The 18015-nt window shown below is 57.1% G+C and overlaps 2 protein-coding genes across 3 annotated transcripts; both read left to right on the forward strand.

The window, feature by feature from the left end:
• Positions 1 to 1335: 1335 nt before the first annotated feature.
• Positions 1336 to 16183, forward strand: Lmnb2 (lamin B2). Of its 2 annotated transcripts, XM_038312136.2 has the most exons (12): positions 1336 to 1602; positions 8659 to 8795; positions 9718 to 9874; positions 9982 to 10107; positions 12443 to 12613; positions 12687 to 12812; positions 12977 to 13197; positions 13344 to 13629; positions 13706 to 13813; positions 14203 to 14322; positions 14442 to 14549; positions 14711 to 16183. In XM_038312136.2, the coding sequence occupies exons 1-12, from the start codon at positions 1351 to 1353 to the stop codon at positions 14750 to 14752; spliced, it is 1854 nt and encodes a 617-aa protein (XP_038168064.1). In that variant the 5' UTR covers positions 1336 to 1350; the 3' UTR covers positions 14753 to 16183. The 2 variants fall into 2 exon arrangements, 1 of the variants encoding a protein (XP_038168064.1); XR_005283201.1 differs by lacking the exon at positions 14711 to 16183 and having other exon boundaries at positions 13706 to 14322; positions 14442 to 14470.
• Positions 16184 to 16581: 398 nt separating this feature from the next.
• Timm13 (translocase of inner mitochondrial membrane 13) lies at positions 16582 to 17502 on the forward strand. Its single transcript, XM_038312149.1, has 3 exons — positions 16582 to 16781; positions 16856 to 16924; positions 17151 to 17502. The coding sequence occupies exons 1-3, from the start codon at positions 16662 to 16664 to the stop codon at positions 17247 to 17249; spliced, it is 288 nt and encodes a 95-aa protein (XP_038168077.1). The 5' UTR covers positions 16582 to 16661; the 3' UTR covers positions 17250 to 17502.
• The last annotated feature ends 513 nt before the right edge of the window (positions 17503 to 18015 follow it).

The raw sequence follows: 18015 nt of genomic DNA on the forward strand, positions 1-18015 counted from the left end.
AGGCCAGTGGGAATCAGATAGGAAAAGAAAATGTTTTGCCCTCCTGGAGAGGAAACCTAGAGCCTGTCGCTCTGCGTTTGCTTTTCTTTTTCTTCTTTTCTTTTCTTTTCTCTCCTCTCCTCTCCTCTCCTCTCCTTTCTTTCTTTCTTTCTTTCTTTCTTTCTTTCTTTCTTTCTTTCTTTCTTTCTTTCTTTTTTCTTTTTGAGACAGGGTTTCTCTGTAGCTCTGGAGCCTCTCACTAGAACTTGCTCTGTAGACCAGGCTGGCCTGGAACTCACAGAGATCTGCCTGTCTCTCCCTCCTGAGTGCTGGGATTAAAGGGGTGAGCCACACTGCTCTTTAGGTAAACTCTCATCTACACTGGGGCATTCTAGGAGAGGCTCTACCCTGACCACGACCACTCCCCCAACCCATGTTTTTTTTTTTTTAATGTTTTATCTATTTTTATGTGGATTGATGTTTTGTATGTGTGAGGGTGTTGGATCTTCATGAGGGAGTTGTGAACTGCCATGTGGGTGTTGGGAACTGAACCCAGGACCTCTTGGAAGAGCAACCAGTGCCCTTAACTGCTAAACCTCTCCAGCCCCTCCCCTGTTTACATTTTGCAAACTAGTAGCTTTAATTGTAAGAAAATAAAAAACAGTAGCAGGTCCTTTGACACTAAGTAGCTTTTAGGCTAGGTGAACTCAGGGCTCCTTCTTCCCTTCCTGACTTGGAGGCTGGCTGCAGCTGAGCCTGTTAGAGGTGCACAGAAATAGGCTAGGTTCCTGATGGTGCCCTGCAGGGGACAGTAGGACTGCTTGGAGAAGAGCTGTACCAACTGAGTCACATTCATAGCCTTGGTATGCTGTCTCAACCTTCCCAGTGCTGGGAAGACAGTGGATATTTGCTTTGAAGTAGTTCTTTCAAGTTTTTAAAAATTCCATTTCTTTGTGTTTCTGGACGTGTGGAGGTCAGGGGACAACTTGTGTGAGTCACTTTTCTTCTATGTAGACCCAGGGATTGAACTTTGATCGTAGACTTGGAAGCATGTTCCTAACTTCTAAGACATTTCGCCCGCCCTTGCTGTCTTTTTGTTTGATTACTTTGTATTTATTTAATTTACTATTTATTTCTGTGTGTGCGTGTTACACGCGCTCATGTGGAAGTCATAGCTCTGAACCCATCCCCTGCAAGGGACTGAACCCGGAGGCGAGGCGGCCGGACCCTGGAAACTACATCTCCTAGCATGCCTCGCACGTTGCCTCATGGACTACCTCTCCCAACGTGCTCCGTGCCAGGGAGAAGACTACAAGTCCCGGCGAACCCCGCGCGGCGGGCAGCGGCGCCATCTTCCGCGGTGCGGATTGAATGAGCGCGCCGCACCGGGGCAGCCGAGGGGATCCGCGCGCCGCCGCCTCCGCCATGGCGTCCCTGCCGCCCCGCGCAGGGCCCGCCACGCCGCTTTCGCCCGCGCGCCTGTCTCGGCTGCAGGAGAAGGAGGAACTGCGCGAGCTCAACGACCGCCTGGCGCACTACATTGACCGCGTCCGTGCTCTCGAGCTGGAGAACGATCGGCTGCTGCTACGGATCTCCGAGAAGGAGGAGGTGACCACGCGCGAGGTACGTGGGTCTGCACCGGGGACGCGGGACACCGACAGACGGATTCCGGTGACAGGTGCAATAAGCTGAGCCCTGCCCAATGAGGACCCTGCGGCAAGGTGCAGAGCGCTGAACCCTGCCCACCGGGGACCCCAGGGACGTGCGCGTAGGGCTGAGCCTCGCCCACCGGGGACCTCAGGGTGCATAGGGCTGAGCCCCGCCCACCAGAGACCTCAGGGACGGACGTTTAGGACCCCAGGGACGGACGCGTAGGGCTGAGCCCCGCTCGCCGGAGACCTCAGGCCCAGGGCCAGATGTCTGAGTCTTGACCAATGCAGATCCTTGGGGCAGGTGCAGACGCCCAAGCTTTGCCCACCAGAGGACCCTAGGGACAAGTGCATTGGGCTAAGGCCTGTCCATCAAGAGACCCCAGGAACAAGCTCCGCCCACCGGGAGTTGGGATGGAGATGCCTCTCTTACAGGTGCAAACAGCTAAGCCCCACCCACCAAGGGACCTCCCAGGAACTGGTGCAGACCGTTAAGCCCCGCCCACTAGGAAATCAGCAACAAATGCAAACAGCATAGCTATGCCCACTGGGGTGGGGGAGTGGGGTATGGGGCTGAGGTGGGCATGGGGTGCAGATGGGTCCAAGTCCCTCTCAACTGAGGGACATTAGGGACAGGTGACAGACAGGTGTAAACAAAGTTAGTCCACGCCCCCTGAAGCTCCATCCATTCTGGGACAGGTGCTGATGGAGTTAATCCCTGCCCCCCCCTCTCCCCCCCCCCCCCCCGGGCACCCCGAAGGACAAGTGTAGACTGAGCTAAGACTCCCAATAAGGGGTTAAGAGATTTAGGGGAATGCTCCGCAGGTGGCCTCAAGGACCTTGGGGACCCTTCTCAGGAAAGCTCCACCCACCCAGGGTCATAGGTTTAAAGGACCCTGGGTGATTCCTAGGACTCCCCAGATATATATGCAGAGACGAATTAGGGGCATATGAGACCCTTGGGGACCCTAAGTCAGTGCTGACTGGAGGCTGTCCTGGGGGCCTTTGGGCTTTGAGAATCCCTTAGGGTCAGACTCCAACAACTGAGGGGTTCACAGGTCTCGGGGACCCCCAGTAAGGAATCAGCTGTAGATTGTCTGGGAACCTCTGATGGGCAACTCCACTCTAGGCAAAACTATCCTTTATTGGAGTGTGAGATTTGGGGCCCCCTGAGGAGGGGTGCAGACTAAGTGAAGTCTTTCATCCAAGAGATCCTGGGAGGGAGTTTTGATGAGGACCCTGAAAAAGAAGTGTCGGTCAGGGGTCATCCTTCGGAGGAATTCAAACTTTTGGGGACCCACTGGGTAAGGGCACATTAGGCGCAGTTCTGGGAGACCCCTGAGGACTGCATGTTGGGGGGCTTTTGGGGGAACCCTTAGGATCTAGGGTTCGGGTGAGTGATGGAGCTGTTGCTCAGGGTCACCACTGGACAGGGTTAGGGGCTGGGCGGGATCCACCCACTGCAGGGTTCAAGGATGTCTTGAGGTGCTCCTGATGAAGGGTCCAGCAATGAATGGCACAGAGTGAGCCACCCACCCACTCCGAGTTGCTAGGGTATTTGAAGTCACTACAAGGGGAATTATGGGAACCAGTGGCTGAGGGGGCATGATGGGGGGGACGGGGATTTGCCTCAGCAGTGAAATGTCTCCCACCTCTGGGGGTGAGGGGATGGATATGGGGATGGTCTCTTGTCTTTGCGTAGGGTAGGAAACTCAAGTCCACTAAGAGGGGGTGAGGGGACTTGTTGGGGTGTCTTTCAGGCAAATCATGGGATCTCTGTTCTCATAGAACTTTGGATGGGTCCCAGCTGGTCAGGATATAACAGCACTCAGCATATAACTGGGGTAGGACAGGAACCACTGTGTCCCTCCAAAGTCTGTGGTGAGGGTCTGAGAAGACATTCTCATGTCTTAGTAGTTAACAGGATTCCCAGAACGAGGATGCTTGGGCTTGGGTGCTGTTTGCCAGGTAGGCTCCAGATGTATAAAATCTACTAGGTATTTGGGGACTCTGGATACCCCCAGGACTTCACTCACTCAAGGGACAGGAGGGTGTGTCATCAGGAGCCCTGGTTGGTGCTTGGACCTGGGGTTAGGACCCTAGCCTAAGATATTATCTTCTAGTGGCTCTTAAGGGGCTAGGATTGTGGTCAGGGTGGAGCCCCGCCTAGAATCCCCCAGTGAGGGGTTGGGGGTGTGGTCAGAGTGGAGCCCCGCCTAGAATCCTCCCTGAGGGCCTGGGGGCGTGGTCAGGGTGGATCCCTCCTAGAGGTTTGTTGTCTATGCTGTGGAGCAGCAGCATGGTCACCTTTAGGAGTGTCACCTGCCTGGACAGCACTCAGCATTCTAGGATTGGGATGGTTGATTAATGTGCGCGTGTGTGCGTGTGCATGTGCAGTTGTATGTGTGTGGAGACCAGAGGTCAATTTTGGGTGTCTCCTTCAGTCATTTTTTTGGTTTTTGAAGATCTGCTTATTTTAGTTCTTTGAAACAGGATTTCTCTTTGTAGCCCAGGCTGTCCTGGAACTCACAGAGATCCTCCTGCCTCTGCCTCCCGAGTGACAGTATACCTGGCTTTTTCCTGGTTTTGTTTTTTTTTTTTTTTTTTCTTTTTTTTTTTTTTTTTGGTTTTTCGAGACAGGGTTTCCCTGTAGTTTCTAGAGCCTGTCCTGGAGCTAGCTCTTGTAGACCAGGCTGGCCTCGAACTCAGAGATCCGCCTGCCTCTGCCTCCCGAGTGCTGGGATTAAAGGCGTGCGCCACCACCGCCCGGCCTCCTGGTTTTGTTTTTAAACACAGCTCAGTGACCTAGAGCTGGCTGGGTCAGCCTTGTCGGCTATTCGGCTCTCCATCCAGCAAGCCCCAGCCGTCCTTCTGCTTCTCCTATTGCATTGCTGAGGTTAGAAGCCTGTGCCACTACATCTGACTTTTAAAAAAAAAAAAATTATTTATTATGTATACAATATTCCGTCTGTGTGTATGCCTGCAGGCCAGCAGAGGGCACCAGACTCCATTACAGATGGTTGTGAGCCACCATGTGGTTGCTGGGAATTGAACTCAGGACCTTTGGAAGAGCAGGCAGTGCTCTTAACCTCTGAGCCATCTCTCCAGCCCCCCACATCCGACTTTTTATGTTGGTGCCGGGGATCGGAATGCTGGTCCTCAGACTTGTGTGGCAGACACGCTGCTCACTGAGCCATCTCCCCAGCTCTGGCTGTTTGTCCCACAGATCTCTGGAGCTGCCAGGATCTGCGAGCATGTGCGGTGCCCGCCCTAGTGGATGCCACCTGTCCAAGCATGCCACTTCAGTTCCTCTGTTTTGCAAGCATGGTCGGAACACAGGGCTGATTTTGGACTTAAGTGTGAGCCAGCGTGGTAGCAGCAAGTGTCAGGCACACTGCCCTTCTGGAAGCCAGCCTGCCTAGTTTCACTGTGTCGTGTAGCCTGAGGTCAGCTGGCAGGGTGGCCGGGGGACAGGGAGTGGGGGAGGAGTGGTTACAAAGGATGCCACCCAGGCAGTGCAGGCCCACCTGTCAGGGTTGTCTTCCGGGCAGCTTGGCAAGGGCAGGGACAGCTGTGGTTGGGAGACACACTGGCACTTAGTGGGCGTGCCTGGCGGGGCAGGTGCGGGTCGTCTGCCATCCTGTTGCAGCTGAGATGGGGGGAATGGCGGGCACATGAGGAAGGCTTTTGAAGGTGCCACAGAGGGCTGGTAGCCGCTGCCTCTGGGCATGAGGTGGCCTTGGCCTTCCTGCCGCACTTAGGCTACGCAGGCTCTTGCCTTCCATTCCCTCTTATCCAGAACTGGGGCCACGTGTGGCGACATTGGTGTCTGTGGGGCTGTGGACAGTGCTGTGGTGGGTGGGTGGGGGACACTGAGCTGGCTGTCCAGGGAGGCGGTGCTTGGAGAAAGGTTGAAGGAGGAGAATGCAGGGAGGCTGCACCGTAGCCTCTGGAGGCTGGGGTATAAAGTTCCCCACAAGGAAACCCAACCTCGCTGACTTCCTGCCCGGTGTCCTGTTGCTGGGCTAGTGTGTCTTGGAGACAGGGAGCCCTGGAGGGGCCATGCTCTCCAGTCAAGGGCACCAAGGCGGTGGCAGATGTGTGTTGTGTGTCAGGAGTCCGTGGCTGGGCACTGCAGAGTCCCCACAGGCCCAGTCTTCCTGCTCTACAGGGCATGTGGCCTCTGGCTGAGCAGCCACCGGTGGGAGGCAGTGTTGCTGAGCCACACCCACCTGAGATAACACCACATATGCAGTTGACCCATGTGCCAGTAAAGCTTTGTTGAGAATGCTATCAGGTTAGGCCACACGCCCCAGCCCTGTTCAGATGCTTCCAGATCTAGAAATTGCCTTTAATCCCAGCTCTCAGGAGGCAGAAGCAGGCAGAGCTCTGTGAGTTCAAGGCCACCCTGGTCTACATAGTGAGCTCCAGGACAGCTGGGGCTACACAGAGAAACTTTGTCTCAAAAATAAAAAATACAAATGCAGAAGTCATCTTAGATAGGTAGTAGGCTCAACAAGGGTCGCAGGCCTAGAGGAGACCAGGCTGGCCCACCCATGGGGTCCAAGTGGAACAAGGCGTGGAGCAGGCCTGTGTTTCATGCTTTCACCCGATTCCCCAGCGTCCTTTCTGCCCCAGAGCCCTTCCAGGAGCCAGCAGGATTTCAGCTGGCACACAGGCGTCTGTGGGTGTGAACTAATCCTCCTGCCTCAGCCCCTGAAGCGTGCATCGTTGTCACCTCACCCCACCCATTGCTCCTTTGACATGTGTGGCAGCCCAGCCCAGTGGTCACCTCCGGTGCTAGCTTCATGGAGCTGTTGTATTCTGCTCCCCTGGAAGCCTAGCGAGTGCGCACCTTGTAAGACGGGACCTGGCAGTAGGCGGGGTTTAGGGTCGCATGTCTGTGTGTGTGTGCGCGCGTGCATGTATGTCTGTGTGTGTGCATATCTGTGTGTGCGTGCTCATGAGTGTGTGTGTGTGAGCATGTATGTCTGTGTGCAGGTCTGTGTGTGCATGCGCATGAGTGTGTGTGTGTGTGTGAGCATGTATGTCTGTGTGTGTGTGTATGTGTGCACGCGCATGAGTGTGTGTGAGCATGTATGTCTGTGTGTGCGTGTCTGTGTGTGCACACGCATGAGTGTGTGTGTGAGCATGTATATCTGTGTGTGCATGTCTGTGTGTGCACGCGCATGAGTGTGTGTGAGCATGTATGTGTGTGTGAGCATGTATGTCTGTGTGTGTGCATGTCTGTGTGTGTGTGCATGAGCGTGTGTGTTGTCTATAACACCTCTGCACCTGCATTCGTCACAGAAAACGCTGGAGTGCACACTTGTGAAGATGGAAGATTTATCTGGGCTGGAAGACTTGGCTTTGGCCTGAAGTTGATTTGGGGTGTTGGGGTGCAGTAGGGTCACGTCTCAAGCTGTCTCCTTCAAGGGCACTCCTCACACTAGGCTCTGCCTATCCGTTCTGGGGTGAGGGGAGGTGGCAGGCACAGCCCAGAAGAGAGGGTGCATTTTATTACGCCCACACCCTCCTCACCCTGGCCCGAGTGGCAGACTTTACCCGATGTCTGTAAAGTGCTCCTGGCCAGTTCAGAGTACAGGGCAGGGGCCGCCATAGGATCACATGCACAACACGTGCATCCCGTTGTGCTTGGTGCCCTGAGTCCTGCCTCCACCTGGCCGTCTCTGGATCGCTCAGGGTTCCCCAACTGTCACGTCAGGGTTGGTGATAGTCCAGCTAATGGACCACTGGTAGCTTGTGCTGTCCTTTGCCTGAGTGCTGGGGACGCTGGGCTGCCCCCTAGTGTCGGGGCTGGTGGCACTGTGCACGGTGTACGGATTTCCATGGGAAGTGTGGTGCTGGGTCAGGCAGTGACCTTGGCTGCCTTGGGAGGCCCTGTGATGCTGGGGTCACGGGAGGTCCCTCCTGACCTGCTTGTCCCTCTTACATCCTCCCTGCCGTCTGTCCCCACGTGTTGTTAAACACACTAAGCTCATAGTACAATAGGAGGGAGGAGGGCCAGGGAGAAATCCGACTCTTGAGACCTCCTGGTGTGTCCTGGGCAGCTCTGGGTGGCTTGTGAAGGCAACCGTCTTCACAGCGGGGTCAGTGGAGAGGCCCCCCAAAGAGCCCTTACTAGGGATGTGGGTGGGTGACCCCTGCGGATGGGTGAGGGGGTGACTCATATGGATGGGTGAGAGGGGGGACCCCTGCGGATGGGTGAGGGAGGTGACCCCTGCGGATGGGTGAAGGGGGGTGACCCCTGCAGATGGGTGAAGGGGGGTGACCCCTGCAGATGGGTGAGGGGGTGACCCCTGTGGATGTGGGGGGTGACCCCTGCGGATGAGTGAGGGGGTGACCCCTGCAGATGGGTGAGGGGGCTGACCCCTGCGGATGTGGGGGGTGACCCCTGCGGATGTTTGTGTGGACAGCTGGAGGGCCTTCATCTCCCAGCCTCTGTCCTCATGGGGTGGGATGCAGGTACCGAAGGCCTGGTGCTGATGGATAGAAGGCAGATTCAGGGGCTCCAAAATTGCCATAATAGGGACAGGAGTGAGTGTGACCCTGCAGAGTCCCAGGAAGGCTCCCTGTGACCACATGTGAAATGATCAGCACTAAAGAGGCCACGGTTGTGGCATTGTGCTCAGTGGGGAAAGTGCCTGCCTGGCACTGGGCACCTGTCATCTCAGAACTGGGCCATTAGGGCAAAGAGAACACATTCAACCAGGAATTCTAGCCTGGGTCACGGGGTGCCGCGTGCCTGCTGACCCGAGTGAGGGCAGGGTTGTCCCGCACTTGGCCCCGAGCAGATGGTGCCCAGTGGGCTAGCTAGCTTTGGCAGATGTTCCCATCCAAACTTAAGGGCCCGTGGCCTGTCCTTGCCATCCTGATAAGCAAAGCTAAGGAGAAGGGAAGGTGACTCCTTCCAGAAAGAGCCCAGACTCCTCTGAATATGTAAGGTGATGACATAGGGTGGACAAGGGCAGTTCTGTCTCCACTGTCACCCCCCGCCCTGTCTCCACAGGTGAGTGGCATCAAAGCCCTGTATGAGTCGGAGCTGGCTGACGCCCGGCGCGTGCTGGATGAGACAGCCCGGGAGCGTGCACGGCTGCAGATTGAAATGGGGAAGCTGCAGGCTGAACTGGACGAAGCCAGGAAGAGGTGGGTGAGGTGTTTGTCCTGCAGGAGTAGGGTGAGTCTGGATCCTCACAACCCACCGGCGATGCCAGCACTGGGGAGACGGCTGAACCTGCCTCCACCAGGAATGCGGGGAGCGACTGAGGAAGGACCCCCAGTGCACACACATTAAACATGAGAAACACATCAGAGGACACTAGAAAGGTCAAGTGGTCATGCCTCGGGTACACAGGTCCCAGTAGACCTGGCCCACAGTGGCCAGGGATGGGATGACTGCAGGGTCAAAATGGAGCCCCATGTCCACCAGCCTGGAGCTGCTGCAGATGGCCTGGCATGGGCACACGCGTTTTCAGACTGGGTGCCTCAGTAAAGCGTGAAACCCCTCTGAGGCTTTTGTGCCTTCGCAGACATGCTGCTCCAGGGACAGCAGGCTCAAGCCTCACTGCTCTCAGCCTGCGTGATTGTCCCCTGGGGTCCCAAGTGTGACCCTCACCAGAAGCCCTCCTCTTCCCTGTGCCCGGCAGCCCCTGGCACTCCATACCAGGGACTGGAGGTTCACCCAGGACGGTGGCGCAAGGATGAATTGCAGCCAGTGTTCTATGGCTAAGTGGCTTCCTGGGCCCCACCCAGAGCTGGCTTCTGGGTGCTGCACTTCTGCAGGCAGCTAGGCAAGGTGTGGGCGGCAAGGTGTGGGCACCTTCAGCCCTGACAAACACGGCTGGTGTAGCCCACTGTGGCCAGTGCTTCTGTAGGGTTGGGTTTGGTTTGAGTTTGCTAGTTTTGTTGTTTTTGAGACAAGGTCACACTCTGTAGACCAGGATGGTCTCAAACTTGAAGCCATCCTCCTGCCTCAGTCTCCCAGTCCGCCTGTAGTAACTGACAGGGACCATGGTGATGTTATACGCTTGTCCTCCCTGGAGCTTCTGACCGCTCACCCTCCTTTCAGTGCCAAGAAGCGGGAAGGTGAACTCACGGTGGCCCAGGGCCGCGTGAAGGACCTGGAGTCCCTGTTCCACCGTAGCGAGGCAGAACTGGCTTCAGCCCTCAGTGACAAACATGGGCTGGAGACCGATGTAGCTGAGCTCCGAGCACAGCTAGCGAAGGTGGGTCTGGTGATGCCGATGTCATGCTTCCTGTTTGACATGGAGAAGCCCAGGCGGCAGCAGAGCCAGGTGGCCGTCCCCTCAGCTCGCTGCCCTGTGTCTCCCAGGCAGAGGATGGTCACGCCGTGGCCAAGAAGCAGCTGGAGAAGGAAACGCTGATGCGTGTGGACCTGGAGAACCGCTGCCAAAGCCTGCAGGAGGAACTGGGCTTTAGCAGGAGCGTGTTCGAGGAGGTGAGCACGTCTGCCCCACGCTTCCTGTCTGCTGCTGTCCCCTGCAGCTTCTTACTGATTCCCTCTTCCTCTGGGGTGGGAGGAGGGCTCATGTAGCCAGAATAACTCAGGCCTTCAGACTTGGAGCAGCCACCTTCACCTGAGGAGCCATCTTGCCAGCCCTGGGTCTCTCTTGACATCTGTCACTGGATTTCCAGGCCGTCTGAGTCATCGGGAATCTCATATCAAAAATGTGAAACTTAGTTGGGTACAGTGATGCATGTCTTTAGTCCCAGCATGAGGGCAGAGGCATGCAGATCTACTGGTCTACACAGGGAGTTCCAGGACAGCGGGGCTCTTGAAAGACTAAACAGACCAAGTCCAGCTTAAAGTGGGTCAGCAAGATGGCTCAGTGGTTAAAGGCGTATGCTGCCAAGACTCACAACCTCAGCTGAAGCCCCGGAAACCACATAGTAGAAGAAAACTGACCCCACAGATTGTCCTCTGATCCCCATAGCTGTATCCTGGCACAATAACAGCCCCACAAATACACACTTCATAAAAATCAATGTCAAAAGAACCTTAACTTAGCCTGTCTACTTAAGGTCACCATCCCAGGTCTGGGGAACAGGAAGTGACCTTGATTTATGGAGGCCTCATTCAGCCAACCTTGGGGTCTCCCCCTAACCCTCTAGCACTTTGGGGTGCTGAGCATGGTTGGAGTGACCAAGCCTAGATGCAGCTCTGCCCCACAGGCTCCCAGGGAGAGATGCAGCCCATTGTGCCATCACAGCCCAGAGCAGTGTCCCCGGCCCCTGCCTGTGGAGTTGTGGGGCCACAGGCAGTTCTAGCCAGGGCCAACCAGAGGGGCCGCTGCCCTGCCATCCCCGGAGGCCATGTGAGCCTCAGTGTAGAGCCCTGCGAGGGACCCACGAGGGACCCTGACCTCGGGAAGAAACCCACGAAGAGACCTGTGAAGGACTTGATTGTGGAGAACTGGTTCTGGGGAGAGTCCTGTCTGAGAATATAAACCCATGAGGGGCGCTGGAGAGGCACCTCCGAGGGTGTTCACAGACCACGGCCCTGTGACGAGACCCAGGAGGCAGACCCAGCCTGCAGATGGCCCTAAAAGGAACTGGCTGATGGCAGCCAGGCCTTTGAAGGAGACTGTGGAGGGCTGTGGGAGGGAGCTCAACCCAAGACCACTGAGGGGGTACGTGAGGCAGAGCCTGAGGGGGCTTGCGAGGACCCCTGGGAAGGCACTCTCAGAAGGAGCCCTAGGGGCTCCCAGGACTTGGAAGAGCCACCTCCAGGTCCCTGCAAGAAGGCAGATGAGGGGTGCACAGCCAGGAGCCGCCTCTCGAGCAGCTGTTCGGGGCACCAGGAAAGTATGTGTTCTGTCCCGAGAAGCCTGTGGTAGGCCACTTCATTCTAGATCTTAGGGAAACTAAGATCTAGCCAGGCAGTGGTGGTGCACACCTTTAATCCCAGTAATTGGGAGGCAAAGGCAGACAGATCTCTGTGAGTTCCAGGATAGCCAGGGCCCTGTCTCAAATAAAAAATAAAAAAAATAACGAGAAACAAAACAGCTCCACCCGAGTTGATCCCCACCTTCCCACGCTGATCCCCACCTTCCCACACTCGCCGTCTTCCTGTGGACGCTGCTGTCACGGCCACTCCTCCCCACCGTCCTTCTGTCCGGGGCTGTCTGCTTCCAGCTGGATCTGGAACTCCAGGCACCTGGGTAGGCTCTGTCAGTGGCTATCTTAGATGTCTTGTTATCGTTTGGAGGCAGGGTCTCACTATATAGCCCTGGCTATTCTGAAACTTAGCGTGTAGACCAGGCTGGCTTGGAACTCTTTTTGTTTTGCAAGACAGGGTTTCTCTGTAGCTTTAGAGTCCGTCCTGGAACTCACTCTATAGACCAGGCTGGCCTGGAACTCCTGGAGGTCCGCCTGCCTCTGCCTCCTTGAGTGCTGGGATTAAAGGCGTGCACCATCACCGCCCAGCTCCTGGCATTCTTTAAAAATTTTTAAGATAGGATCTGCCTATGACTATGGGCCCAGGCTGGCACTGAGGTTGCAGCCATATCTTGTCTTTGGCTCGCGAGTGCTGGGATCTCTTGACCTTTCATGCTCGGTTCTCTCTCAGCATGTCCCGTTTCATCAGGGTTCCTTCGTGTTATCAGAGCCTCGCTCCTGTTCGTGCCCGTACACTCTTCCAGTGTGTTCACAGCCCAGGCTGTTGTCCATCGTGGCTGGGGCATCCACACGCTTGATCATTGGTGAACAAGTGGCCAGGAGGCCACCTGGAGTTGCAGCCTGGCACAGCTGGGTCACTGCCTTTCTGCTCCTAGGAGGTGCGGGAGACCCGACGGAGGCATGAGAGGCGCCTGGTGGAAGTGGACAGCAGCCGGCAGCAGGAGTATGACTTCAAGATGGCGCAGGCCCTGGAGGAGCTGCGCAGCCAGCATGATGAGCAAGTGCGGTTGTATCGGCTAGAGCTGGAGCAGACGTACCAGGCCAAGGTGCAGCCATGGAGGAGGGGAAAGGGGAGCCCGATTCCCTGCCACCTGTGCTCATACTCCCCAACTTCTCCAGCTGGACAATGCCAAGCTGAGCTCTGACCAGAATGACAAGGCGGCCAGTGCCGCCCGTGAGGAGCTCAAGGAAGCCCGCATGCGCATGGAATCCCTCAGCTACCAGCTCTCAGGCCTCCAAAAGAAGGTGATGGAACCTAGCCCTGCCCCACCAAGGCCTCTCCCTGGCCTCTGTGACTCCATGACTCTAGTCCTCCCCCCATCCTGCCCATCCCGCCCCTCCACCCACCCTTCTGGCCCCTCACATCTGAGACTGCAGAGGCCACACTGACCCTGCCACACCCTCCCCAGGCCAGCGCTGCAGAGGACCGTATCCGCGAGCTGGAGGAGGCCGTGGCTGGGGAGCGCGACAAGTTCCGCAAGATGCTGGACGCCAAGGAGCAGGAGATGACGGAGGTGCGCAACGCCATGCAGCAGCAGCTGGCTGAGTACCAGGAGCTGCTGGACATCAAGCTGGCCCTGGACATGGAGATCAGCGCCTACCGCAAGCTGCTGGAGGGCGAGGAGGAGAGGTAGGCGGGGCCAGGGGCCTGGAGATGAGGGGAGGACCCAGGAGAGTGGGTGGAGTTCCTGAAAACTGGGGGCGGGTCTAGAGGGGCTGGTGGTTGAGGCCTGGAAGTGGGCGGGACTCCTGAGGCCGGGCCTTCCCTCCCTGCAGACTGAAGCTGTCCCCTAGTCCGTCTTCCCGGGTCACCATCTCTCAGGCCACCTCAAGCAGCAGCAGCGGGGTTGGCATGTCCGTGGGGCGGGGCCGGGGCAAGCGCCGACGCCTGGAAACTGAGGACACCCAAGGTTCACGCAGCAGTGCCTCAGGCTCGGTCTCAGGCATGGGCGTGGGCAGTGGCTCCCGCCTCGCACAACAGGCCGCGGTCTCAGGTGTCGTGAGCATCGACGAGGTGGACCTGGAGGGCAGGTTCGTGCGACTCAAGAACTCCTCGGACAAGGTGAGTGAGGGGCTGGGTGGCTAGGGCCCACGCTCCCATCCCGGAGGCGGGGGTCAAGAGCATGCCTGGGTTTCAGGACCAGTCTTTAGGGAACTGGAGGATCAAGAGACAGGTCCTGGAGGGTGAAGACATCGCCTACAAGTTCACGCCCAAGTACGTCTTGCGGGCTGGCCAGACAGTCACGGTAGGTGCCATGGAATCTGGGGCTTGGGGGTTCCCAGCACTGAGTCCCAAGGTGGGAGGCATTGTGTGGACTCTGCCTGTTCGGAGACCAGCCCGGTGGCCACTAGCTGCCGTGTATGACTGCCACACCCCTCAGGTGTCTTACTGTCCACATGGTATCCTGTGTCTGAGGCCTGGCAGTTCAGTTCAGGGTGGAACATCTGGGCCCCAAGGTACTTGGGATTGCAGAGTGGCTCTGCAGCCGAGTGTCTGGGCCACTGTGAGCCTGTCTCTCTGTCCACGTCCTGGGGCCCTCCTGCAGGGACAAACCCACTGAAGGGCTTCATTGTGGACAGCCATTGGCTGGCCCAGGCCCTGAGGTGTCTGACAAGGGCCATCTTGGGTCTTCAGGTGTGGGCAGCTGGCTCAGGGGTCGCCCACAGTCCCCCATCAACCCTTGTGTGGAAAAGCCAGAGCAGCTGGGGCTCTGGGGAGAGCTTCCGCACTGTGCTGGTCAACGCAGAAGGAGAGGTATGAACATGGCGGGGTGAGCTCGGGTCCCGGCATTTCCTTTCCCTCATGGCAGCTGTGACTGAGCTGGAGCCTGGGGTAGCGGGGGTATCCAGCACACTGGCGACCCTTTTGTGTAGGAGGTGGCTGTGCAGGCCATGAAGCAGGCATCCGTTGAGGTGAGCGAGAACGGGGAGGAGGAGGAAGAGGAGGCGGAATTCGGTGAGGAGGACCTTTTCCACCAGCAGGTATAGCATGCGACATCACACCTAGTGGGGCTTCAGGTCCGGGTCCCACAGTCCTGCCTCAGACAGCCAGAGCACCCTCTCCTCAGCTGGGGACAAAGCGTGTGGGGACCTGTCTGCTTGCTTGGGAGCAGGCTGCCTAACTTCAGCCCTCATCTTTGCAGGGGGACCCAAGAACTACCTCGAGGGGTTGCCGGCTGATGTGAGACCTGCCCCACTGTCACCAAGGTCCCCACAAAAGTCCCTGAAATTATTTTTTATAGTCAGCTCTCATAGTCCTTGGTCCATTTCTAGATGACTATTGAGCAGCCGTGAGAATGTGGGGGGCTTTCCCTGCAGGCTTCACCCTTCCTGTGTCCCCTGGTTGACATAGAGGCCTGGGTCAGGAACCTACAGGCTGTGAGGGCCTTGGGCCTGTGGCCGATGCGGTGGGGGGGGGGGGGGTCAGGAGCATGGCTGCCTGTTCAGGGTGGACCTCGTGACGCTGCAGTGATTGATTTACTAGTTGAGTTTTCTTTGAAGCTTTTTAAATCAAATCAAATCAAATCAGGTTGCAGAGGGCTGTGGTGATCACCAGCAGCCTATCAGGACGCGGTTGCTCTTCAGACACAGGGCAGCCCCTCTACTCCTGGGGTTGGTCAGAGGGGCTCCAGCTCTGCCCTGAGCCAGCCTCAGGGCATCGGGTCCCTTCTAAAGGTGAGGACCAAGGAGGAAATCCACACAGGATTGCCACTCCAGTAGACTGAAGGGGACAGACAGATTATGGATGCCCCAGCCAGTGTCTACTCACACGAGTGTGGCCAGACCAGCTGTGTTCATAGTCCCATGTGTATACACACTGCATGGCCCCTCTGTGCCCCCACCCTGCTGGCTTGGCCTGGACGCTCGCTGTGGTAGAACATAGTTCCACAAGCTCCTGGTGCCAGCTGTCACCTGTCACCTTCACCTCCCCATCACAGACACACGGTATTTTTTTAACGGATATTTATTTTTTTACATTAGTAATGCAGCTCATTGGGACGCTGGCTGCTCTGGGGGGTTTCAGGCCCAAGGCTGCCAGGAATGGAGATCACCTGACATTCAGCTTCCTTGACTGAGCCGCGGGGAGTGTATGGAGGGGGGTGTTGTCTGTCTGCTGGCACAACAGGTAGTAGTTCAGGCCCAGACTCCCGAAGGCAAGATCTCTAGGCCACAGGATGCCACCACTGCCACCGACCCCTCACAAGATAGCTCCGTTTTCCTTAAGTGACACGTGTCGGATCTGGACTGTGTGTCTAGTTGGTTTCAGGAGTGTGGGCAGGCTGCAGTCTCCACGCAGCTGTACCTGCCCACAGGGCAGGTGCCCTCTGGTGCACCCGGCTGGAGCTGTCTCCCATCTGTTTGCGAGCGGGGCTGGAGTAACCCTCAACCCCACAGGGGTCCTGTATTGGTGCCAGCAGGCAAGGCGGTTACAGGGGTGGCACTGCGGCTGGGGAGCAGCCTGCACTACGCACATCGCTCAGCTTTACAGGTTCTGTTTCTTTTCTAAGATGCATGCCAAACGTGTGTTTCGCCTTTTTCTTCCCCCTCCTATCATTTGTAATATCCATTTTACGACTGGAACCTTTTGTACACTCAAATAAAAATTTTGATTTTAACCACAGCCTTTGAGTTGATTTTTCTGGCCCCCACAGCGCCAAGCGCCTGCGAGGATTTCATGTAATAGTGCGATGCTTGGGCGACACGTGCACATGTGCGGCGGTGACCGGATAAAGTCATTTTGCGCCTGCAAGAAAATATACAGCTTTTTGGGAGTTGTAGTGTAGGTTTCATTATCCGTGATATCCCAATGGACATTCTGGGTTTTTCCTAGGGACGGCGCGCAAAGTCTCGTGGGAACTGTAGTTTGAACTTTACCACAGCACCGCGGACGATCGCTTGTCGGGACGCGCTCGGAATTGTGGGAGATGTAGTTTGGTTCGTTTCCATAGTGACTCGGACCACAGCTTCCTATGGGACTGGTGACGTCGCGCGCAGCCTTATGGGAACCGACGCGGCCTCCGTTTCCCGTGGTGCCCCGGCTTCCGGCGCTTGCGGGTCGGCGCGCGCGGCCGCGGCCCGGTTGACTGCGCAGCCATGGACAGCGGATTCGGTTCGGACTTCGGCGGCTCGGGCAGCGGGAAGCTGGACCCAGGGGTCATCATGGAGCAGGTGAAAGTGCAGATCGCCGTGGCCAATGCGCAGGAACTGCTGCAGGTGCGGGGCGCGCCGGGATTGGTGATGGGTTCCCCCCGGGTGGGTCCCTGCTGAGGCCTCGCGTGTGTCCACAGAGGATGACGGACAAATGTTTCCGGAAGTGCATCGGGAAGCCCGGGGGCTCCTTGGATAACTCGGAGCAGGTGAGACTCCCCGGGAACGGCGGGATGGTGAGGGGCGCGGGGTCACAAACTGCAGGGAGTGAGGGACTTTGCGCGTGCGCAACCCGGAGCCGCAGCCTGGTGAGGAGTTCTGCGCGTGCGCGGGAGTGAGAACAAAGGCTTCTGCGCATGTGTACTTGTAGTTCTAGTGGGTGATTAATTCCGGGTCGTGTGACCCTAACTCAAGCTGGAGTCTCCTCCACTGCAGAAATGCATCGCCATGTGCATGGACCGCTACATGGATGCCTGGAACACCGTGTCTCGCGCCTACAACTCTAGACTGCAGCGGGAACGAGCCAACATGTGACCGGCACCTGTTCCTGGGACACCGTGTGCTTGCCCACGGTCGGAACTGTTTCCCTACCCGCAGGGGCAGCTTGTGTCCGGTGACCCCAAATTGTCAGCCTGGAGGGCTCGGAGGTCGAGGCCTCTCCCCTGGGCTGCGCTGCCCAGCTCGGTCTAAGAAGAGAGCGAGGACCAGTTTGAGCGCGGGGATCTGGCTGCCCCCACCTGAGCTGTGATCTGAGAGCAGGCCAATAAATGGCTGCTGGGGCAGAGAAGCTGGTGTGTCGTTCTGCTGCCTCAGGTCCCCTCTGAATAACATAGTAGGCCTCCCAGGGTATTTTCCCCTCGGAATGCGTGGCCTGCAAACTCTCAGGGAAGGCATCGTTCCCCCACAAGAAACAAAGGAGCGGCCTTGTGCATGACTGAGCGTGATCTCAGGTGCCCATCATCTGGGTTGGGAACTAGGCTGGGGTACAGAGCGTGGTTCCCCTGCTCTGTAGAGCCATGCATGAGCCATCCCCGGCTCTGCATAAACCAAGTGTGGTGTGCTGTGCGCCTGTCATCCAGTGGGGGTGGGGGGAGTGTGATGACGGACCGACAGGACAAAGGGATGGAATAAGACTGTCTCCCACAAAAACAAAGACGCCAGGGGCCGTTCAGAGACGCGGATCCTGAGCCAGAGCCAGGGAGGTGGACTCTTTATTGGAACAATATACACAGCCACGGGTCGTTCCCATGAGACCCCTGTGCCTGCCGGCACCAGCACCCCTGGTAGGTTGAGTGTCCAT

Source organism: Arvicola amphibius, chromosome 1 (genome assembly GCF_903992535.2).
Source record: "Arvicola amphibius chromosome 1, mArvAmp1.2, whole genome shotgun sequence".
Classification (NCBI taxonomy): domain Eukaryota; kingdom Metazoa; phylum Chordata; class Mammalia; order Rodentia; family Cricetidae; genus Arvicola; species Arvicola amphibius.

What these genes read in the sequence shown, in the direction of transcription:
- Lmnb2 (XM_038312136.2), top strand. Translation starts at nt 1,351, where the DNA reads ATGAGCGCGCCGCACCGGGGCAGCCGAGGGGATCCGCGCGCCGCCGCC. An exon ending in AGGAGGTGACCACGCGCGAG is followed by an intron (nt 1,603 to 8,658) that starts GTACGTGGGTCT and finishes CTGTCTCCACAG; the next exon opens with GTGAGTGGCATCAAAGCCCT. An exon ending in TCAAGAACTCCTCGGACAAG is followed by an intron (nt 13,630 to 13,705) that starts GTGAGTGAGGGG and finishes CCTGGGTTTCAG; the next exon opens with GACCAGTCTTTAGGGAACTG.
- Timm13 (XM_038312149.1), top strand. Translation starts at nt 16,662, where the DNA reads ATGGACAGCGGATTCGGTTCGGACTTCGGCGGCTCGGGCAGCGGGAAG. An exon ending in ATGCGCAGGAACTGCTGCAG is followed by an intron (nt 16,782 to 16,855) that starts GTGCGGGGCGCG and finishes GTGTGTCCACAG; the next exon opens with AGGATGACGGACAAATGTTT. An exon ending in CCTTGGATAACTCGGAGCAG is followed by an intron (nt 16,925 to 17,150) that starts GTGAGACTCCCC and finishes CCTCCACTGCAG; the next exon opens with AAATGCATCGCCATGTGCAT.